At 34.9% G+C, this 25,249-nt stretch overlaps 1 protein-coding gene across 6 annotated transcripts in view; it reads left to right on the forward strand.

The window, feature by feature from the left end:
• Positions 1–25,249, forward strand: part of RAP1GDS1 (Rap1 GTPase-GDP dissociation stimulator 1) — a 163,478-nt gene that overhangs the window by 55,909 nt on the left and 82,320 nt on the right. For 4 of the 6 annotated variants that reach the window (XM_058547544.1, XM_058547542.1, XM_058547543.1 and 1 more), the window contains exons 3-4: positions 7,160–7,282; positions 14,310–14,435. In XM_058547544.1, coding sequence (XP_058403527.1) covers positions 7,160–7,282; positions 14,310–14,435 — 249 coding nt within the window. Of the gene's footprint in view, positions 1–7,159; positions 7,341–14,309; positions 14,436–25,249 lie in introns of those variants that run through there. The other 2 variants (XM_058547547.1, XM_058547548.1) reach the window with 2 other exon arrangements.

Below are 25,249 nucleotides of genomic sequence, written 5' to 3' on the forward strand. Positions count from 1 at the left end.
TCAGTACTGTGATGTGGCATTCATCTGACTAAACTAATTAATTCAGATTGGTTCAATTGGTGTGAACCATGGTACTTTTGGTCTTTTTATTGAATCATACCCCTGTAAATGTAGCTTCCTTTTTTTAAACGTGTTTTTGAGCATTTACCCATGATTTTAAATATTCTTTTAAAATAATGTTTTTAATGATTATGTAATGTTCTTTTGGATGGTTAGACCACAATGGTAAGTTATCTATTGTTCGGCATTTCTTAATCACATCTTATTTTAAGATGATACTGTGAGCCATTCAACTGTTTCCTTTGGCCAAGGTTACAGTAATGTCAATTTTAAGTTACTCCTTATCTTTTTTCCTTTTCTTTGTACCTTTTTGTTATTTGTTTTTGTTTTCCTGGAAAAATGGAGTAAATTTTACATCACGTTGACTTGTTTGCATAAAGTAGTATTTCATTAAATGGGTTCCTTGGATCACTGGTTTTTTTAGATGCTCCATTAAGAAATGATTTGTTTATTTGAGAAACAGTGTATAATCCTGTTGCCTCACGGTAAACATTAACAAATTAAGGACTTCAAAGAATCCTACAGATGCCAGATCTCTTTAGCTTAGTTTACTTCATATTTTCCCTCAAGGTATTTGACAGTAGGATGGAGATGGGTCTTTTACTGAAAATATTCTTTCACTGTGTTTTACTGTATCCCCATTCTCTTAGTATGAAGTGAGGAAATCCACATGTACTATAGGGATCATATTTTCCTTAATTACTTTGAACTTTTAGATGAACAATTCTAGTGAAATACTCTGCTTTTACCGTAATCATTAACACACTTCCTCCTGGTGTTTACTTTCTCAGCAAATATCTTTCTTTTGTTTTTTAACCATACAAGTCTTATTTTTTTAGCAACTGCTTGATGACCTAGTTAGTGGTAATTTTAAAGAAAATAGTCAAACTAACAGATCTCCCTGCTTATTCTAGCAGTGATTTCCAAACACATAACTTCTCCCACTCCCACAGTTTACATTATCCCTGGAATTGAATTGACTGCAAGACTATCAAAATCATTTATTGCAGTTTTGTGAAATGACTCTCACAACTTAATCTTTTAGTGAGACCTGTTTCTGATGGTGAGTCATTGTGTAAATGGGTCTTTGTTCTGCCCTCTTTCTTTTCATGACTGCATACATCCTTTTGTTTCCTGCATCTTATGTTCCTTTTATTTGCTTAAATCCTTACTGGGGGAAAAAGATTCTCAACAGTCTGAAAGAAATACCTTTTTATTCATGCCCCCCCCTTCATATACTTCCATTTTCTTTTAGAAACATTAATTTCTCATTTATAACCCCTGGTATAATCCTCTTATACTCAGCATTTCCCCCTTGCGTGTTTTAAATCTATTTTAAACCTGCTTCACTTGCTCTGTACTCAGTTCCCTTTCTCGCCTTCAGTCACTGCCTAAATTTATCTGTCTCAAAATACTATACATCCCTTTATCACTCAGTTATCTTACTTTAGTTCTTAGTCCTGCAAAATATGTTAAATAAAAATATTTTTCACATAATAACTTGGTTGAATCTGATCAAGGTATTGTCATCACCATGTATCTTCTAAATAACAGTTGTGATAGGAAGAGCACTGGACTAGGAATCAGAAAAACTGGTTTCTTGTTCCTTTTCCAATATAATCTTATATGACCTTATTTGTAATATGAAGAAAACATGACCTCTCGTGCCTATGTCATATGACTGTTTTAAAAATGAAGAGATAATATATTTGAAAATGCTTTGAAATTTTTTAAAAATGCTCTGAATATAAACTTAAGATACAGAGTTGTTATGGTAATCAGATGTCATTAAAAAGATTGAATGGCTTTCATTCACGTGAGTCTGAGTAGGAATTAGCTAAAGTGGTGGTGGGGGTATGGCTATTTCAAAGAGGAAACGTGCAGGAAGGGGGTATGGAATAAGATGATTAATTTGGGTTACTATAAGTAGTTTGTGTGGCTCGAGTATAGGGTGTCAGTGGAGCAGTATCAGAAGACGGAGTTGGGAAATATGGATATGCTTGAATGTTTAATTAAAAGTTATGGAAGATCATTTAGAGATTTAAAGTAGGGGAGTGACATAAAATTTGCATTTCTAGAAGTTTATTTTAGTATCATGGTAGATGACAGATGTGTGGTCTGGAGTTAGAGAGACTCTTGAGGAGGCTGTTGCATTTAATAAAGGTCAGAACTGAGAACTTAAAGTAACGTGAGTGTGGAAAGGAAAGGATAGATGCAAAAGATGCTAGTCAAATGGAATCTGTGGAACCTGTATTCTGATTAAATGTGAGTGATAGAAAGACATTCACTGCAAGAGAAACATTTATAATCGTTCTAGGGCTTCTGGCTTGGATGGGTTCCCTACCATTCACTGAGATAGAGACTAGATGAATTGAAAGAGGGTAAATTTGATTTGGGGAATGTTAAATTTGAGGTATTTATGTTATATCCAAGTGCAAATGCGTTGTTTTCAGGTGGATAAAAGGAGAGGATTGGGGACTTGTCTGTATGGTAGTAAATGAAGCCTTGGATTTGGAACCCAGGGCCCAGGGTTACACCGATTCTAAACGTCTGCCCCTTGAGACATACGTAGTTCCCCAGAGACAAGATTACACATGGACCTTTGAGTCACATTCTTGATCCCTGCAGTCAGGGACCCCCAAATCTGAGTCTTCTCTTCACAATCTGTCATAAGGATCCCTTAGACATGTAATATAAAGACACCAGTTCTTTATTGTTCCCATAACTCTAAGGAAAACTTCACTTTTTGTTACTCTAAAACAGTACTATCAATCCAATCCAAATACATTTTAATCTAATAAAATCATAGTAATAGCAGTTATTATTTTCGTTTTTCCAACTTGGAGTTTGCTGTGAATTGGTTATCAAATGGTTTTCATTAGTTTATCCTCATGAGGCCTATATACTGACATACCATTATAAATTCAGCTTATTATAATAGCATACCTGAAAACCCCCTCTTGGTATTTAACTGTAAAGCCGATTATTTTAATGTATTTACTTGGCAGCTTTGTTGGAACTTGAGCCTTTCTCAAGCCATATCTTAAATTATGAGTTCCTTCCCGTTCTACCTACTCTCTCCCTTCTGCTGGGTTATTGGCCTAGAGAGTTCTGTGAGTTGTGCTTTAACTTTCCTCCCTAGATGGCATTGTACTCTTCTTTCAAGTTTCTCTGACCTTATTGCCCCATTTTCTTTTTCTTTCTATCACTGGCAATTTTGTAACTAAGCTGCCTGCCTCCTTGCCCTCAGGAGGTCAGGTGGAGTGTGGACATAGGACTACAGGGACAGAATGAGTGCTTGCAGCACTGCGAGGCCCACTGTGATGGATATGACTCCTGCAGTAGCTCCCACAGATGTTATTTTAGAGTAGCAATTGCCCTTCGTATATGGGTCCTCCAAGATTCAAGGACTGCCAGCCGCCTATAATTTGTAGGTATTCTCAAACATTTTTATGACTGCACCTAAATGTGAATGGGGAGAAAGACGAATTGATTCCTGCAAACGTTTAAAAGGAGTGTAGTTAAAATGTCAATAGTAGTCTGGCTAAAGATAATGAAAAGTCTGCCTTTTTTTTTAGGACTCCTGCTAACAGTGTGTGATTTTTTTATAAGTAGCCATTCATTTAGACCTCCAAACACCAACGGCTGACTACTTCCTAATGCTTTTTGAAAATCATTTCAGGGATGACCACAGATATCTTTTAGTTCACAGATAAATATACATTTTGAGATGCAGTAGAATGCCAGTGCAGAAAATACACGTGAAATGAGGCTGAAACTCTGTAATAATTTATTGGACAGTGACATTTTAGTGATAAGCAGTATTTGGCTCTTTATGTTTTTATGCCAAAGAAGGTAATTCCAGCTGCTTAATTTAAATTCTAAACCTATATAGAAATTCACATGCTAGCAGGTAAATAGAATTCCTGTTAGATTTTTCTAAAAATCAGATTTATATGAAAAACCAGATTATATTTTTCCCTTTTATTTTTCTGACAGTAGCATTAAAAAAATAACTATTCCCAAATTCTTGATTTATCTTAGTATAACTGTTGTCCCAATTCCTTGAATTGTAATCTGTGGAAAGTCTCATCAGAGTGCAAGGCTTTTGTATTGTTTTGTTTTCTTTTTCCCCCTTGCCCCTGACAGTTCAGCTCTGATCTAAAGCCCTTTCAGCTGTAGTTAAAATGAGACCTGCACGGGGTGATTTGTGGTTAACTGCTCGCCTCCACACACACACAGATGCCTCAGCTTCGCATCTAATCATGATTCATGCCTTTAGACCACACTCTTGCTGTCATCGCAGCTCCACCAGATGGTGGGACAAGACCCCTGGGGCCGTCTGCCCCACTGTTCTAAGGTTGTACATCTTCTGGTAGCGATGATCAGAAAAGGAAGGATTTTAATATGGCAAATGGAGTTTAGCTCTTTTTGGCTTCTTGCTAAACAACAACAACAACAACAAAAAATTAATTAATGGAAATTTGGTGTCAGATTTTTAGGTGGTACCTTAAAAACTTATTTTTTAGTCCAAGAAACAAAATAAAAGTAAAAAGACGCATTGTATTTTATAAATGGGCTTGCTGAAAGGACAGCTGCTGTGTTTATGGGCTCTCATGTGTGCTTTATGTTTGTAATGGTTCAAACTGTAAGAAACACAGTAAGGGACAGCACACAAAGGTCAGGTTTCATCTGTTTAGGCTCAGATAAGTTTTGTAAAAAATAACACTGGTGGATGCCAGCTGACACACATGGTGATTTATTAGTGTCATAGAATCTAAGGTGCTGTTTATACTGTGATTAGTATGATTGATGACTTTAGACAAGTTTACTTCATCTTTCTGGGCTTCTGTTTCTTCACCTAATAAATAAGGTTGTTTTAGAGTATCTCAAAAATATCCTTTTTATTGTAGTACATAAAATGTAAGAAACTAAAATAGTATTAGCTATCTGAAAATGTACTAGGCTATGGTAGGAAAAGGAAATGCACAGATGGAGTTTCAACATTGAATAATCTTGGTTAGTTGATCTATAGTATTAATGTCGTAGATAAACAAACGTATACACACACATATATGTAACTAATTGCAAATGACTTTGTGTGTGTGTGTGTGTGTGTGAGGGAGATTAGCCCTGAGCTAATATCTGTTGCCAATCCTCCTCTTTTTGCTGAGGAAGATTGGCCCTGGGCTAATAATATCCATGCCCATCTTCCTCTACTTTATACATGGGACTCCTGCCACAGCATGGCTTGATAAGTGGTGCTTAGGTCCATGCCCAGGATCCAGACCTGCGAACCACAGGCCGCCAGAAGCAGAGTGTGCGAACTTAACCACTATACCACCTGGCCGGCCCCAAATGACTTTTTTTTAAGATAACAAATCCATAGAAGTACAGTTTTCCATATAATTTTCTATTGCTTCAGCCATTCCACAATTCTGGCTTCTGATGATGATGTTAAGAGAGTGTTACAGTTCTTTAATTCAGAATCCTGAGTAGTCAGGGGGTACACAGTGGTTTTTAAGTTTATTGACTAGAACCTATGATTAGAAATACATTTTACATAGAGTAGGCGTACACGTACAGTTTACATAAGTATGTGCACACACATAATTTAAACGAAAGTTTCACTAACAGTGTTGTACCTTACTATGGACAAAATTTTTTCTATTTGGTCGTTGTTGCAGATGTTGTTAATTCTGTTTCTCTTTTTAAGAAATTGCTGGTCCTTGTTCACCAAGTCAATTATAGAGTTCCTAATGGATTGGGACCCACAGTTTAAAAAACACTGCCCTGAACAGTCAGCACTTACTAGAAGAAATACATTATTTGTTTTTTGTAGACTTTCTCAAATTATGCTATTAAAAATGATTTTCCTGGGCCAGCCCCGTGGCTTAGCGGTTAAGTGCACACGCTCTGCTGCTGGCGGCCAGGGTTCGGACCCTGGGCGCGCACCAACGCACCGCTTGTCCGGTCATGCTGAGCCCGCGTCCCACATACAGCAACTAGAAGGATGTGCAGCTATGACATACAACTATCTACTGGGGCTTTGGGGGAAAAATAAATAAATAAATAAATAAAATTATTAAAAAAAAATGATTTTCCTACTCTCTATTGATTACATCAGCTACCATTTACTTAACAAGAAATTTTTAGAGTTCTCTCTTATTTGTATATCCAAAGGATGGAAAGGATATAGAGCAGCTAATCATAGAAGCAAATTTAAATTGAGTATTTTAATGAGCCTTATAACACTCTGTCTTTAAACACATGCCATTCCTCTTCATTGTTCAGAATCAAATAGTAATTTTAAGTTTTATTTCCTTGAGCTTTTCTTTATTTCCATCATCATTCCAAGTGTTCTTATTTTCGTTTATTTTAATTGGTCATGCTTTCAGTGACAGATGCATGAAGTGGCTTGGTTTCGTAGAAAGGCTCTTTATTTGTATTTTAACAAAGACAGACAGGAAAGAAGCCTCTTGAATTTCTATATCACCAAATAAAGTTCTGAATACCATGGCCTTATTGCTGTTTACTATTTTCCTTCTTTATTAGTAGTAGTTTGAATGAGTTGTGTGAAAAACGTAGTAGTCATATGGAACTATATAGTCTCCTTTATCACTCCATATAAAATTATATGAGGCGAGTTTTTTGCTCATTTAATTGCCGTTTATTTTTTTAAAAATTTCTAAAGCATGGTAGGAAACCATAGAATTTATATATATAAAATAATATGCTGTTAAGAATACAGAAGGGAAATAGAAAAATAGCATTCCTACTCTGAATAGACACGGTTGGAACTAACATTGAAAAGAAAGTTTGGTATGCAGATGGTATATTCAGGAAGGATTCCTTTATAATCTGACTGTCAATAGACAAAAGATTGTATTATAAAGTGTTTTGTGCAAATAAAAACTCTAGATAAAAGTAGCTTGTGGAACTGAAGGTAATTTTATATAGATGCATACATACATTGGAATGTATACTGAACTAATTTCTATTATGAATAGTGAAAATTCTTAAAGAATTTATTGCCAGTAAAGTGTCAGTGTTAGTATTGAAGATTTTCATTGCAGCTCTTTGTATGTATCTCTTTCAGATATGGAAACAAGTGAAAAAATCCAGGGAAGTGGAATACTTCAACTGTTTGCAAGTCTGTTGATCCCACAGTCTTCCTGCACAGCCAAAGTAGCTAACATCATAGCAGAAGTAGCCAAAAATGGTGAGGTTTTCCTCAAGAACTTTTCTGCTGGGAACATCTTCAGTTTTACACCTTACTTGTCAGTATGTTTTATTAATTTATGTTTTAATTTTGTAGACTAGATATTTTTTATTTCTTTGTATTGCTCTTTTCTTTGACTTTTTTCCATGTGTTTAAAATGACTGTAGTTATAGTCATTCTATTCATGCATCTCCCATTTGCTATTCCATTCCCTCAGAGCAGAATTAAAGGAAAGCACTGTTAGTCCCAACTGCACCTGTCTCATTTATTACTTTGGTTATAGAATTCTTGAGCTTTCCACTGAGTCATTCATCTTCGTTGTCACAGGGGAGCTCACCTTTTTCAATGTATATGTTTATTTCTGTTATACCTGGATCAAGTCACTATTTTTTTTCAGTCTGGCCTATCCTGCTGGTATTGACACTTGACTGCAGCAGTGCAGTTGGAATATATGTTCTGTTTTCTGAATTCACCTTTGTGGAAAACGTTTATTTCTTAAGTTTCCGTCTAAGAATCTCAGCCAGTAAAGCTGAGATTATATAATGGCTAATCCATCCCATTATTTATGGTTTATATCCAGTGAGAGATTCTTTGGAAGAATTTTATTGTAGCAGGAATGTTTGCACATGATTTTAATTCAGTCAGTTTGAGAAAAACACTGACCTCTCAAGGCAAGTTTTAAGCATAAGGGAAGGCCATACTAAATGTAATACCTTTAGTGTGCCTCAGTTTGTCCAAGTTTGATATTATTTTTGGGCCTTTTATTTTAGTAAGTTGCATATATTATACTTTAAATAGAGGAAACTTAAAAATTTTGGCTTCAATCTTAGACAAGTAATTTTATACGTTGTATAATCCCTATGGCAGGTGGCATTGTAAAGTACCAGTATTTGTTTTTGGCCCAGTAAAGTAACTTGTTCATATGTGTGTTACAAAAGAAAATTGCCATGAAATTTTTTCATTTTATTTAGAGGTTCTCAAATGTCTTTCAAGTTCCAATGAAGTTCTATACTGGTAAATCATTTTCTGGTTGTTAACTGGAAACTGGCCACCTCTTATCTGTATGTCACGTCTGAGCTGGTGTAATTATATAATCTCTCTGCTGTGCTTTGGATTCGAGCTAATCATAAATGTTCAAAGGTTCTCTGGTGGTCTGGGAGTATTTAGCGTTCTTCAAGCAGATTCGAACTGTTCTGAATAGATAGTGGTTACGTTGGAACAACGGAGAACTCCTGAAGCAGATCTAGTTTGAAAATGGAACCCCTCCAGACATTGTTTGTTAACCTAGACCAACCACTATCTGGATCATCTTAGATGCAAAGCAGCTTGATTTTTAAGATCAAGTAGTTTGTTTTTGACCTCATTAGAATCACTGTATAGATTTCCAGAAATCAGTTTTTTATCTTTAACCCTTTTTTCTTAAGAATTAGCACACACACTGTAGCAGATAGAAATTTTGGATAGATTTTTGTGAAATGGATTGCCATTCCTGTATGATCTTACTTAATAATACCAGTCTTCATAATACTTGTCACAGTTTCCTGAGACCTCTGCTGCTAGTAATACTCTAGTAGATGACAGCTATGTTCTAAAGACACAATAGAATTTTTAGCATTTATACTTCTAATCAGAGGCTTGTTAAGGGCATATCACTAACCTCTACTGTTTAAAATGGGATAATTTACATGGTTGTTTATTACTTAATCACCACATTGTTTTTTTAAGTGACTGGCTGAGAAAGTGGGTTAAAGTCTTCTTTTTAAAACAAATACCTATCTTCAGAAATGCAACATGATCCAACAGAGTATATTAATTGGGCTTATATTTCTTCTTGTTAGAAACTTGACAATGAAGAAGATTGTATGAACCAGAGAAAAAAAGATATCGGTATTTGATTTGTTCGTCTTCACTCTGCTGTGCACCTTTTTATAACTATAGAGGAAAAAAATATTACCATATACTTCTTAGATTCAGATTAATCATAAAATATAATTATGTTTAAATTTGCACATAGAAAAAAAAATCTAAAAATTAACAAACCTGACTATGTGCTGATGTTCAAAATCCAGAGGATTATTAAGAAGTTCCATGGACGAGTTTAAGGTAGGAGCATAGCTATGACCATAAATTATAGTAAAAGATTTTGATACCTTTTAAAGAAAGTATTCCTCTATGTAATAGATTTAAGACTGATTTGAGGCAAAATAAGCAAGACGGAAAGTATCTATGAATATTTCCTCCTTTACAGAATTGTACTCTCAAGGTATCTAATATTAATAATAAATTTCTAAAACTAGGTGGTGGTATGTGTGTACATTTTGCCAGGTGTTAGGTACATTATTTCAAATTCTCATAACAACCCCATAGGAGATGGGTTGTTTTATGCACGTGAGAAAACAGAGAGGTTAAATATCTTGCCTGTCTTCACACAGGTAATTGGTGGTAAAGCTGGGGATTTATGTTTCACCTTGTTTCCTCTTGTTTCACTTTTCTTCAGTAGCTGAGATTTTATGATAGTGGTCTGAGTGCAGGGATAGCAGCATATGACCTGAGAGGTTAGGCTGGTGACTGAAGCTAAAAATGTGTAAAGGCAAACAAAAGTTGAGCCACTTTACATCTGTTCCTCTGTTCCTCCAAAACAGTGGTTTCCTGCCTTGGACCAGCAGCATCAGAATCACTGGGAACTGGTTAGATGCAAATTCATGGACCCTCTCATACACCTACTGTGTCAGGGACTCTGGAGTGGGGCCCAGCCATCTGTTTTAAGTCCTCCAGGTGATTCTGATGCCTGTAAAGCTTGAGAACCAAATCTCAGTCTAAAGTAAGATGGAATCAGTAGTTTGGATCAACATTATGCGCTTTTTTTCCCCCATCTATACTTTATCAGGTTGCTAAAGTGTTTATCAAACTTTGCCACTTGATTGCTCTTAACAAGAGTGAAAGTGTACACCCGGGATGAACTGGGGAGGGTATCACCAGAAACATGGAAGTCTCCTGTTTTGTCTTATAAATTTATTTATTTTAATTTTGCCCTCTACTCCATAACAAGTGTATGTTTATTTTAGTATAAAATGTATGTGTGCCTAGAAGAATCATTGAATAAAATTGGTATTCAAAAAATGCACCATGTGGAGGGGCCGGCCCAGTGGCGCAAGCGGTTAAGTGTGTGCGCTCTGCTGCGGTGGCCTGGGGTTCGCCGGTTCGGATCCCGGGCATGCACTGATGCACTGCTTGTCAAGCCATGCTGTGGCGGCATCCCATATAAAGTGGAGGAAGACGGGCACGGATGTTAGCCCAGGGCCAGTCTTCCTCAGCAAAAAGAGGAGGATTGGCAGATGTTAGCTCAGGGCTGATCTTCCTCACAAAAAAAAAAGAAAAAAGCACCATGTTGTCAAGTAGCTTCAAGTATGCCTTAACATTCAGTGTTGGAAGCTTACCCTCAGTCATTTTGTAAGAATCAGTTACAGTTTTTTTTTTTTAAAAAAAGGCAATACATACAAAAGCAGAGGGGTTTCCTGTTACCCTTTCGGAAAGGATTCAGAAACAATTTCACATGAAAGTGCTTTTGTAGGCCAAAAACAATTGAATATTGGCAATTTCATATAGTTCACCTAATATGCATAGATGAGGGACTACATTAAGATTAGTATAATTTTTCTGCATTTGTTCCATTTTCCTGTTTCCCCAGGTCTGTTTCTCCATTGTGATTAGAAAGTAACCCATTAAAGCAAAACAAAACAAAAAAAAGAGTATGAATGAAAAATGTCAGTTCAACAACTCACATATAAAAGTCACTCATTCTTTTATATTCATCTTCATAGTTTTCCTTGTTCTTCCGAAGAAAAATATAAAAAGTCAAGAGTTAATTATAAAGAGGTATTAGAGAAATTCAAAACTCTGAATATGCCTTACTATTTAGTTTAACAAACTTTAAGGTAGACTCTAGCACTCACTGTTTTTATTTGGCTTATAGAGTTAAAAAAGAGTTTTAGTGAAATAGATTTAGTTCCTTCAGGTAGTTGAAAATGAGAAAAGTACATGTGAATCAGCTTTTTAATATTTGATACATAGATATGTAAAAAATGGATTTTATGAATCTCCGTAAAAGAAAATAATTTTATTTTGTGGTTTTCATCACAGCTTGTACTTTATGATGCTGCTGAATAAATATTTAATTCAAGTAGATTTGGGAAAGTAAAAGTAAAAAGAAAGTTAACACTGGATTTAGAAATAAGGATTTAGAAAGAAATAGAAATGTTCAATCAATCAACAAGCACTTATTAAATGTTTTGCTACAATCAAAGGAAAAAAATATTACTTTTAGATAGAAATCAACTTTATGTTACTAAATTTGGGTTGATATTGAGATAGAGCATATAAGATAGAAGACAGAGGCTTCCTTAAGCCTCTGTATTGAATTTCTACATTGAAGTCCACATATTATGCAAAAAACAAAATGAATTCTATCTTGTATAGACATGCATATACACATACAAATCATACAAGTACTTAGTGGTTTCTGCCTTCTATTGCCTAGTGGCTTCCACTAACTTTGATTTCTGCTCACTGTCATTCCATATGTATCTTTGAGTCAGCTTCCCCTGACAGTCCTTCCCTTCACCTCCCCAAGAACTTTTCATTCTCTGTTTGGAGTTCAAATTGCCAAGAGACAGGATCTGATTTTTTTTTAGTTCATCGCTATTGCCCTGTTTAGCAGATCTTTCAAACTAGACCATCTAATAGGCTGTTGGTCAGATTGCATATAGGCTGGACTTGAGTCAGAGTCCAGCCAGCTGTGATCAGGTAACAGGCTCATGTGCTGTGAACCAGGGATGTATGTAGTGGGAACCCCTTTGAAGAAGGATGACCATCTCAGCCATTCTATAGCCTCTCCAATATAATATACATATATAATATTTTAAACATATTCCTGATAAATTCCTGGTATATTTTTACATATATTCATCTCAGGCGTGTAACTTCATGTCTTTAAAACTACCTAAGGAGAGCTCCACTCCTCAGTTAAAAAGCAAATTGACTGAAAAGCAAAGGTTTAGAAGGTATTTACTTTCTCCAGGAACTGGCATTGTTGCCTTTATATTGATGGAAAGCTGAGGAATATACTAGTTTTGTTTTATCTTTATAGGCTTTTTTAAAAAAAAACTGAGATATAATTGACATATACATTATGTATGTTTAAGGTGTTCTTCGGTGTGCTTTTGAATAAAAAACAGTTCAGAACAGTTTTATTCGATTCCACAATTTTTCTATAAGTATTTACCCTTTATCATTTCAAGAATACCTGAAGCTATTGATGTAGCATCTAAATTTTGAAAGATAGGTTGGTATCATATAGACAATTAGAACATAAAAGGAAAGAAAAATAGTAATTCATCAATGTCATCATTGTCTGAAGAATAGCAACAATAAAATAAACAATAAAATAAAACAAGTTGCATTTATGAAATCAGTGCAAATCAGACCATTCCTAAATTTCTTATTTTAGTAGTCATTAAAATGATCCCACTGTTGGAAACTAAGCATAGGGAGAGATGTAAAGCGTAGTGAATATCTATCTTTAATTTGATTAATTTGAGTTGGTGACATGTTAATTTAAGATTTGAAATCTATAAAGATTCTAAAGTAACCGTTAATTTAAGAGGTAGACAAGTAGATTGATATGTCATCTCCTGTAGGTGGTCATTGAATTCATGGAAGCATGTAGCATAATTTGTTTTTCTAATAGGTGATGGGATACCTCATACTACTGTGTTAAAAAAAAGAACGTTAATGATAAACTTAAAGGTTAGCTTTAGAAGTAGGAAGTACTCTTAATTTTGAAAGTTTAAATTATAGAGGGTTTTCAATAATATAGTGGTAAGTAAGTAAGAGATATAGGAATGCAATCCTTTATTTAGGTAGAGGAATACCTTTGTGACTTAATAGCTATGTTAGGGAGAAAAGAAGTTGTTTCAGAGGTAACAGCTCACATAACAGCCCTATATGATGTGCTCTAAGAATTTGAAAATGCAGGGAAAGAGGGAGAACTGCTTATGAGGGTACTTGTGGAACAAACTAAGGAGTGGACCCTCTTGAAAGTGAGAGTGAAAAGATAGTGATTTTTTAGTAGGATAGGTTATAGGTTGAGGAATTAGATCTTTGTTGACTGACTTTATTGACCAGAACATCCTTACAGCAAGTCATGATGTCCAAAATGATGATTCTAATATTGATTATTGGACAACTTTCGTCAATTAGGTATCTTCATTATCCTTAAATTTTGTAGTAGTTTCTCATGAGACACTGTAAAAAAGTTTATCTAATCATGACTGTGATGGTATCATTGGGAATCAATAAATTGAGAATGGCATACTATATAAAGCTAGGGGAAAAAATGACTTTGAAATATAAGAAAGCTTAACATTTGGTGTTTTACACCTATGAATGCATGGGTACAACAGCAATTGTGAGTGATCCATAAAATGGATTTTAATGAAGAGTAGAAATGAAGATAAGGAATAGTTTCATTAGGTCTTCCAATTGAAAAGAACCTGTTATTTTTAATAATTCACTTCAACCTTTTTAAACATTTTATATTTTGGCTTTTGGAGAACATATAGTGAAAAATTCTGCAGTTGGTTGGCTTAGTTTATAACTGTAGTACTTTAATTATCAGGCTCGTGGAAAGAATATTGCCAGGGTTTCCATCATCACATGTTGCTTTCCTAGCACAGCCAGTTATTACAAGAAGATAGTGATAAATTAGGTATAATGAAAGTTAATTAAAAATCCTTTTGTTTTATGGCAGAAACTATCAGCAAAGAAAAATATGACCTCACTCATTTTTGTGTACTTATTTCATGAAGGATTTAGAAGGATTGTAAATAGTACTTTTGAACAGAAATGTACTCTTCAAATAGTAAACCACCTTAACCATTTTAATAGTAGGTATTTATTTTATTAAGGGAAGTGATTTATGTAATTGTGAATCTTTAGATTTTTAATTAAATATGTCTCTTATTTTCAGAATTTATGCGAATTCCATGTGTGGATGCTGGATTGATTTCACCACTGGTGCAGCTGCTAAATAGCAAAGACCAGGAAGTGCTGCTTCAAACGGGCAGGGCTCTAGGAAACATATGTTATGATAGCCGTAAGTGTTGACATATCAGTGATACACTTATCAACTTTTGTTTAAGAATTATGATTTTCAGACTAATTCCACTTTTAGTATTAGCACTGTCTTTGCTAGGCTGACTAAGACACTAACGTGGGCCAGTATGGCTTAGCTCTGCTTATTTAGCAGAACCGATGGAAATTTGGGCCATAGTATTCTTAAGAAGTTACAGGAAATAGATTCTTTTTCTCTCCTATCACAAATGATATTTTCAGAGGAAAGTAAGTCAATTTCTGAGAAATTGGAGCTTTTAATTTTAGAAAAAAAATATGTCTTTTCAATTAGATTTTATTCAATTACTATCTCTGAATGAGATATGAACAGAGTTTTTTAAAGTTCCTAAGTCTGTCCATATACATTTTTAATTACTTACAATTCAATACAAGCATTCATAAAAACCATTATCTTCTCAAAAGCTAGATTGGCCTACTGCATCTGCATTAACTCCATTCCTCTTTGTCAAAATGTCGTTGTCATCCTCACCACTTTCTATAATAATACACTTTTCTACTAGGCAAAGAGAAAGCAAGAACTTGGCTATGGGTGTCTTACAAAAATTTTACATTTTCTACATCTACTTGCCACATATATGTAAACAAAATACAGCAAAATCTTGAGTACATTTAATTTAATTAGGCTTTTTCCTGGTTTTCATTAGACTTCAATTTTCTGAGCCAAAGCACATATTTTAATATTTACCTTTAAAATCTCCTAGGAATTTAGTTCTATTTATATAACTAGGATAACTTTTAGAGTTTATTTTCCCAAGTGAGTTTATACACTAAAGACATAGCCCTTTTATAACAGATGATGCCTCAGAACGTGATTTGTGCATATAAGCCAGATAGAAAAAACGGTCATAAACATATTCATTTATGATAAAAGAAAGAAGTGGAAAAAAAGATTGAAGCTACAGCTTTCAGTTATAACTTGTCTGTAGCAATAGTAGTAAGGCTAGCCTCATTTATTCTCCTTTTCTTACTTTTTCTGGAACATTATATATTATGTCTGAGGACATGAATGTCTTAATATGAATTTTAACTTACAGTTTCCACTCCCCAGTACCGCTTATAAATTTACCTATCTGTTCCTTCATTCCAGTTCGTTTTATCCTAGGGTATTAGCTTTATTTACAAAATTCTAGTGCTTTATGTTTCTGACTTTGCATTTTCATATTTAGGATTTTTATTAAACACCATAGCTTATAATGTTAGCTTTCAAGAATGAACCATTTAATGTATATTTTGTCTGATTAATTTTAACAATATATTTTAAAAAGACCTCTGCAGAGTAAAAGTCAAAGATTGATGGCATGTATTTGGAGAGCACTGATCATTACTGTTTTTATTCTTATCCTTCTGTGTTTATTACTGGAATTTAAGGCTATCAAAAGTATTCTTTTGTCCTTGTTCAGTTTACTTATTCTTGAATTATGCATTGTTTGAACATAGGAAATATTATCTATTTTGAGTACGTTTGTCCAGGAGTTTTACTTAATATTGGCACAATGGAAGAAACACCCATAGTGATCTATTGTCTCATACTGCTATGATTTTTATGGGCACAGAGTAATTTTATTTCCTGTGTACTCTAAAGAACCTTGAAGTTAGGGTAATAAATGTCTACTTAATAAGATTATCGTTTTGATGAAACTGAAGTCCATTATTATAGTGTTTATCATATTCTTTTACTCTGTTCTTATGAGGTATACAGTATTAACTCTGTGGCTATGCTTTAGGCTATGAAGTTAAGTTTTTTGTTGCATTTATTTATAAATATTTATAACTGCTTTATTCTCATTTCATTCAATGGAAATTATAGTTGAGTCGAAAATTAAGCATAGTGAATATAGGCTATTTTTAATACTTTTAAACCTTGTCTAAGGAAAATGAAGTTAGTAGTCTTAAAAATGAATAAATATAAGAAGTGGTTTATTACTGTAAATCATGTGATGAAATATGTTCATTGTACCATACTCTCCTTTGCATATGATTTCCATAAGACTGTATGCTTTCTTATCCTTTTATTTGAAATTAAATCTTTGTGAATGCCTTGGTGATTTCTCCAGAATAATTGTAGGAATAGTACAGCACCTTTATTTGAATTATAAGAATGATATAAAAGTCTGTAAATGTGATGCTGTGTGGTTGATTTGTGAATTTACTTGAAATGCATTTCTCATTATATTTTATGACAATTGGGAGTTGGAGAAAACCCAGAAATCAGATTTCTCTTTTTAAAAAGTATTGAATAGCTTCTATTTTAATTAAATAATTAACCTTCTTAAGAATGTCATGCTTCATTCTTAAAGGGAGAATAGAAAACTATACATGACAGCCTTGTAAATACAAGAAATCTTTTTCTTACAAGTAACACTTTTTTTTTGGTGTGGAAGATTGGCCCTGAGCTAACATCTGTTGCCAATCCTCCTATTTTTGCTTGAGGAAGATTGTCGCTGAGCTAACATCTGTACCAGCCTTCCTCTATTTTATATGTGGGACGCTGCCACAGCATGGGCCGATGAGCAGTGTGTAGGTCTGTGCCCGGGCTCCAAACACATGAACCCCAGGCTGCCAAAGTGGAGCGTGTGAACTTAACCACTACACCACCAGGCTGGCCTCACAAATAATACATTGTAAAATTCACGTTTGTGTTTTATCAAACTTAACTGTTGGACTTATCAGTTTAGTTACATTTTATAAATGTACTCCAAATGAATAATTTTTTAGTGTGGGTAGAGTGATACCAGGCTTACAATAGATTGTAAAGCCAATGTATACAGAAAGTACCATAAGAAATTCACTATTAGAGATAAAAATTTAAGAAATGTGTGTATATTTTGTAGATTTTTTTTTTTATTTTGACAATTAAAAAGTAAAGTATTTGCTAGCGTATTTCAGTTAACATAGTTTGGTTGAAAGGAGGAGAGCTACAACTGTAAAAAGAGTTAGACTCACCATAAAATCCATGGAACTCTTTGAAAAAAGTGGGTCAGATTTCACTTTTACCAGCTTTGACAGTTCCCATTTTAGGAACTCTCCCTAATGGAAGGAAACTCGCTTATGTAATCCTAACATCAGGTAACAGACTGATAAAACTGTTAAATGGGATGAGGTGGGGCTTTGTTGCTGATGAAGTTTTTGAATCCCAGTCTCTTTGCATATGAAGATGAAAGAATCACTGGGTGGGAACATTTTTATTTTAAACGCCTGGTCTTTTTTCTGTTCTTCCAGAGAGCCTCCAGGGCACTTTAGTTATGGATTTCTCTTTTGAAGTATCCAAACAGACTTCTGATATAGGCAACGTTTTAAAACTCTTTTGCCCTTCAACTTTGCCAAAATAACTCTTTTTATGAGAAGTTTGACATCTTTTAGATCAAAGAAAAGAGAAAAATTGTATTTTGATTTGGAAAGAAATCAGCAAGGCTGTGATGGGTTATGCTAGGGAATGTGATTTTAAATAAAGATGTAGTATTAAATTTCAGAAATGTACACCTTTGGCCTCTTTGATGACACATTCCTCTCAAAGATGATATGGAAAAAAATGAGTTCTTTTTTCCTCCTTATCTGGCCATCTTGGTGGTATTCCCTTCTTTCAATGATTAGTTTTGTTTATATAGCTGTGCACATTTTACATTGCTGATATACTCAAATGGCCTTATAGTATTGAAGAGCTTCGTGTTCAATTCCCACCCCCTGTGTTTATAATTCATGGGGATAAATTGGTGATTGGAGACTGAGTTTTCTCTGTTTGCAGATGTTACTGCTTGAGGTCAGGAAATAATTGATACTGGATATACTGGTTAAAAGTTATTTGGTAGAGGCTAGAAGACAATGATAACACAAAATTAAATATTTGTGCCTTTTGGTATACCAGAGCAAGAATAATATACAATTTGAATTAATATATATCAAAAGTAAACAAATATGTTTACAGAAATAAAATTAATGCTTGTTATTATATAATTATTCCTGTTATTGGAAAGAGGCACACTTAAGCTTATATGGTGTGCTATCTTACATGATATAGAGAAAATTAGATTCTTGCTTACTGATGAAAAAATATTCAAAATGAGATGGTAATCAGGCTTGCCAGTGTTTATGAAGTGAAATAAATATTGTTTATTTCATTGACTTCAAGTGTAAATGGAAAGAATGCCCAAATACATGCATGGACCTATTTGCATATTAGTGATTCTAACTATGCTACGTAATTTTTATGTAAAGGGTGAAGAAAGAATTTATTGTTCTGACTACAAATGCTGGAAAATAATTAGCAATAATTCTGTAGTATTTTGTAATGTAAGTTGGTTAGATAAGTATATATTAATACAATACAGACATGCCTTGAAATTGCCTAAATAGTCAAAGTGTATTTGCGGCAGTTATATTCAACAGGGAACTATTTATGTCTGGCATTTAAAGTAAAGGTTTATTTCAGTGATATAAATTAGGTTAAGTATTTGATTAATTATGTTATTAAAGGGTTTTGCAGGTCTATATATTTACCCTACTTTTTTTCAGTATTCAGTTTTAGAGTAAAATAGAATAATCAGCCCATAAATGTAGAAATAAGATTTTTCAACTTTCATCAGTTAATCTGTTGTATTTTGTGAATGGGTTTATTATCAAAGTACATCATGTATAGAAGAATAAACAACTATATGCAACTGCTCCTTTTAGAGACAGAAATTATGGCTATTATCACATGAAAATACTCCATTGTAAAGATGTCCTAAATATGTAATTAGATGCTGTTTTGTAACACTGTCATAAGTTCTGAAAAAGGTTCATGCCATTAAAGAGCTTTTAATAAGGTGGAGAAGATAAAAAGCACAAAGGAACATAAACTTGTGGACAGTTACATAGTACACACTAAATATGTGGTTTTTGATCAGAATAAAAGTAAATGGATGACAGGAGTAGTAATTGGAGCCATTTTTTGGAAATTAAGCAAACGGTGCATTGTTTATAAAAGAAATATAGTTCATTTTAAAATTAATATAGTTATAAATAAATGAAATTTTAGTATGCCCCCTGGAAGGAAATATTGCAGGATTTCCTGCTTACCTGCAGGAAATTGACTGGTAGGATTTCCAGTTTTACCATTTACTAAGTTGTCATTTAATCTTCCTGAATTTTAGTTTCCTCATTGATAAAGTGGACTTGTTGTGTGGATTAAATAAGGTTTATATATAGACGTACAATATAAATTTTGAACTGCTAGGCAAAGAAAATACATAGCATTTATGTATGATCATTTGTCATAGCTTGGGCTACTGTAACAAAATACCACAGATGGGTGGCTTAAACAACCAACATTTATTCCTCATGGTTCTGGAGGCTGGGAAGTCCAACCCAGATCAAGCTGCCAGTAGATTCAGTATCTGGTGAGGACACTCTCCCTGATTTGCCCACATCCTTCTTCTCGTGTATCCTCACATGGCAGAGAGCTAAGAAGAGAGAATAGGATTAGTACCTCTTCTTATAAAGACGCACTAATGCCATTCACGAGCATTCTACCTTGATGACCTAACTGCCTCCTAATACCGTCACGTCAGGACTTAGAATATCAATAAATGAATTTTGGGGGACACATTCAGTCCATAACATTATTATTTCTAAAAAGTGTGCTGTGACATAATCTAATACCTACACTAATTTACACAAGATATTGAAAATAAAGATAAAAAGGCGAGAAGCCACGTAAGGAGAGGCAAAGATAAATCTAGTAAGAATCAGGGATAATATACTTACTATAATGAGTACTAATTTAATTTGAGCTTCTTTTTTTTTTTTTTCTTTTAATTTTATTTATTTTTTTCCCCCAAAGCCCTAGTAGATAGTTGTACATCATAGTTGCACATCCTTCTAGTTGCTGTATGTGGGATGCGGCCTCAGCATGGCCAGGGAAACGGCGCGTCGGTGCGCGCCCGGGATCCGAACCCGGGCTGCCAGCAGCGCAACACGCGCACTTAACTGCTAAGCCACGGGGCCGGCCCTAATTTGAGCTTCTTAGCAGCCTAGGTGAAAAGAACACTTGATATGCTGTCTAATTTTTATTTTATGTTAAAGAGGGATATTCTAGTTCTTCAATCAAAAAAAGCTATTGAGACAAATGCTAGAAGAGATTTATCATCAGGATATCATTAGCTCCCTAGATGATTCTGTACACCTTCCTCTAAAAATATGCAAAGGATATTGGCTGGCGTTAGAGACAGCGTCTTCAATAATAGTTCTACAAAAATTGCCCACGTGTTCTTCATATGATTATTTCTTGTATCAAATCTTCAACAGAATTTAAGAAATAATACAGAGTACTGTAGCAAAGATAGTGCCGTTTAGGCAGTATAGCCCAAATATGTTGGTATTTTTTGGTAGTTGAACTTGTGTCAAGCATACAACTTAAAAATTTGAAGAAGTTTTGACTTGAATGTATTTTCTAGTTTATTATAAACCAAAATACAATTCTACTTTGAATTCATTATACCTGCTCAATTTCTGTGTTGTTTAATGCATCCAAGGTCTATTTTGTGAGACCAAAAAAAATGCTCATCTTTGATTTTTAAGCCTGTTACTGATTTGATAAAAAGCTGATTTGCATGAAAGTGAACATTTAAAAATACCACATATTGATGGTGGTTACATGAATCTATACATGTGATGAAATTGCTTAGAACCATACATGCCCACACACGTACACAAGTTTATATAAAAACTGATGAAATCTGAATAATGTCTGTAGATTGTATCAATTGTCAGTTTCCTGGTTGGGATATGGTACTAGAGTTATATAAATGTTACCATTGGAGCAAGCTGGATGGAGGGTACCTGGGACCTTTTTGTACTTTTTTTTTTTTTTTTTTTTTTTGCAATTCCTTGTGAGCCTCTAATTATTTCAAAATAAAAGGTTTAAAAAACTCCTCCACATATCCAGAAAGCATACTATTTCTCTTCTATGGGAAATGACTGTTTTTTTCTGTCCTACCTGAGGGTATGGGGAGAAAAAATATATATAATATAAATACATACTTATATACGTATACGCATACATATAAAACTTTAAAGTATGGGGGCTGCCCGGTGGCGCAACCGGTTAAGTGCACGCGCTCCGCTGCGGCAGCCCGGGGTTGGCCGGTTCGGATCCCAGGCATGCACCGATGCACTGCTTGTCGAGCCATGCTGTGGTGGCGTCCCATATAAAGTGGAGGAAGATTGGCACGGATATTAGCCCAGGGCTGGTCTTCCTCAGCGAAAAGAAGAGGATTGGCAGATGTTGGCTCAGGGCTGATCTTCCTCACAAAAAAAAAAAAAACAAAACAAAACTTTAAAGTATGACCTACAACAATAATTGTTTTCTTATGGGGTTTGTGCAATTAAAGTGGAAGACAAAATTGCCTCTAATTTTTTCTCCCTCCAAATTTGACTTTCAGGAAAAAAATCAACAAAAAATTGACAGCCTCAAAATAAAATTTAGGGAGAGGAAATTCATACTTTTGGGACCTTGATCAGAACAGGTAATCGGCAGTTGACTAGCTTCTGCCTTCTACACAACTTATAGTGATTGGTTAGACATTAGCATTCCTAGTCTCAGGAGAATTTCAACGTTGGGCCACAAGCGTCTACTTCAGGTGAGATTTCTGGCCAGTCAGTATCCGCCTATAAGTAGTTTATAATAATATAATATATAATATATAATAATATATTATAACATATAATAATAACTTATAATTATATTATAAGTTATAATAACCTTTGTTCTAGAAAATCAATGCAAATAATGTGAGGGGGAAAAATGGTTTTGCTGATAATCACTTCCATTTAATTGTCCAAGTGTGTCTCATATATTTAAGGAAGTTATAGTGCATTCAAGGTAATGGAACATTTATATCAATAAGTGAAAAAACAAGACACTGTGATAAATACTGTAAGAAGAGGATACACAATATAGTTCTAGGAGGGAGCTCATTTGTGTTTGAGCTCTTCCAGTGGTGTTTATGGGGAAGGAAGCATTTAATCTGCATAGGATTTTACCTGTGGAGAGAGAGTTAAAGATTTTTCAGGAGCACAGAAAAGCATTTTAAAAGGGAGATAATATAGTGGGGAGCTATGTCTGGAACCCAGGTTGGAGAAGGGCGTGTACAGTGGGGAGCCATTGAAGGTATTTGAGCAAGAGTTAAATGCTCAAACTGATACCATAGAAAAAGGGAATTTGAAAGAGATGTACATTGTAAAATAGGCAGTTATTCTTAATAAGAAGTGTGCATCTGAAACACTTAGGGAATGTTTTCAAAATGCATTTTCTTTGCCACACCCTGGAACCATTATATCAGTCTCTGAGACTAGAATCCAACCTATCATGTATATTCTGCAAAAGCTCTCTAAATGATTCTGATGCACATTCCTACTTACAAACCGTTGGGCAGTGGACTAGATGAATAACCAGTTAGAAGGCTATTGTTTCTTTTCAGGCTTGGAAAAATGAAAGAAAGAACAGGAAGTAAGAGGAGTGTGTGTGTGTGTGTGTGTGTGTGTGTGTGTGTGTGTAAGAATCCAAGAAGATATCAAGTAAGAGAGAGGAGTCCATGAATCCAAAATTTGAGTCTGAATAACACCAACAACAGAAATAGTGAGGTCTCAACCAGGTGAATATGTTCGGAGGTGTGTTGAACTTGAAGTGCTGTCGTCACATTCAGGTGACAGAGATTCGGAATTTGTGCCCTTAAAAGTCATAGTTGACTCGTGGGAATAGACGAAATGTTTAAAGGAAAACAGCCACGTTTAGGGTGTAGAAGAAATCAAGGAGCTTGTGAAGAAGCACTGAAAGATTCGAGGAAAACAAGTTTATTGTCATGGATTCCAAAGAGTTGGGGGGTAAACGGTGCCAAGTACTGCCAAAAAAAAAATCTTAATTTTGATGATTTGATCAACAGGCACTCATGTTTTAAGAAACATCTTTATCTTGTGGAGACATAAGTCAAATTTCAATGGCTATGGTGAGTAATGAGGAAATGAAGGGGAGAGTGTTAACTTTCTAGAAGTTTAATGAGAAAAGAAGAGACAGTAGTTTGAGGGAAGGGGACAGCATTGTGAGAGTAATATAGAGTGCTGACAGGAACATATTTGTTGGGCTAGGATCCTCTGGACAAGGACAGAGTAAATTTCCTGGAGGGGATAATTGTTGGAGAAAGATCATAGATGAAAAAAGAAAAAATGAAATCATGAATGCGGGTAACGGGGTTGGTATTAGAATGGGAAAAGACATTTCTGCCTTCAAGAAAAATGACAGAGGATAGGTGAATGTGTAAAAAAATACTACCTTGGGGCCAGCCTGCTGGCACAAGTGGTTAAGTGCGCGCGCTCCGCTTCGGCGGCCCGGGGTTCACAGGTTCGGATCCCCGGCGCCGCCAACGCACTGCTTGGTGAGCCATGCTGTGGCAGCGTCCCATATAAAGTAGAGGAAGATGGGCACAGATGTTAGCTCAGGGCCACTCTTCCTCAAGGAAAAAAAAAAAAAGGAGACGATTGGCATCGGATGTTAGCTCAGGACTAGTCCTCCTCACACACAAAAAAATACTACCTTAAAGATAGTAAAGAGGGCAGTCAAAAGAATGTTTCTAGCATGACCTCTGTCTTCCCAGTCAAGTAAAAGTCAAGCCCCGCTGTTAATAAAAGTCAGTGGCAAGTTGATAGTAGGAAACTTGTGGTGTGGAGGAAGAGTTCAGAATTGGCACTGTGGGGCATGTTATAAACAGTCATGAAGGTCTGATTTTTTTAAATAACAAAATGTTAGTGGAGGTTTACTGTAGTTAGAGGTCTTGATTTTGTGCTCACTTACTGTGTATTGTGCACTTAAAATGTGTGTAGGCTAAGGAGTTATTTTGTACTTTAATGTATGGACGGGAAAGAGCCACTGAAAATAACTTGAAATTGATATTTTCAGTTTCATGGAAGCATTATAGTTTGGATTGGAATGGAAGAGAGGTGAGGCAGAGATATCAGGAAGCCATTCCAGTAGGCCAGGTGTGATGTGGTAGGTACCGACTGGAGCAGAAAGTAGGATGGGATTTTTTGTTATCAATTTGGTTCTTGCAAAGTACTGCGCCAAGTTTAGGCAATGTTAAATTCTTAACTAACCCTTCAGATAGTTCACACTTTGAGGAACTGTAATCTTTCCATTTTTGTACTTGATATCACATTCAAATCCCTCTTGTTTATTAAAATGGTATTTAAAAATCTAAGATTCTATATAATTGTTACCTTAATGAAAATTGTAGGGCAAAGAACACATTATATAGCTGTGTTTTTCCCCAATGCTTGATTAATTTCTAAGTACTTTGTTATGAAAAAGGTAATGCCTTGTTAAAGAGATGGAATAGTAGTTTTGAAGTAGTTGTTACCAGTTTTCTAGATACGAAAGTGGAGGTAACATGTGAGGGAGCATTGCACATGGCAGAAATATTAGATGATTTTTCTTGAGTTCAAGAAGTTGTCATATGGTTGCCCAGTAAATATTTTTGTCCCTTGAATACCAGGTTCCCTCCTAGTCCCTGAGTCAAAGCCTGAAGGGCCTTTGGAATTTTCCTTTCCTGATTAACGAGTCTTAGATAGGGTGGGGAAAGTCTAATTATAAAGCTCTGCAAAAATAAGATTTTGGGGGTTTTTTTGGTGTTTGTGTTTAAATCTGTTTTTTTCCCCTTATCTTTACTACCCTAATTTCACCTGTTACAGATGAAGTCAGAGTTTAGACACATTAAGCATACCATTTCTAGTCTGCTTATTGAAACCCTG

Source organism: Diceros bicornis, chromosome 8, assembly GCF_020826845.1.
Source record: "Diceros bicornis minor isolate mBicDic1 chromosome 8, mDicBic1.mat.cur, whole genome shotgun sequence".
In the NCBI taxonomy this organism is placed as follows: Eukaryota; Metazoa; Chordata; class Mammalia; order Perissodactyla; family Rhinocerotidae; genus Diceros; species Diceros bicornis.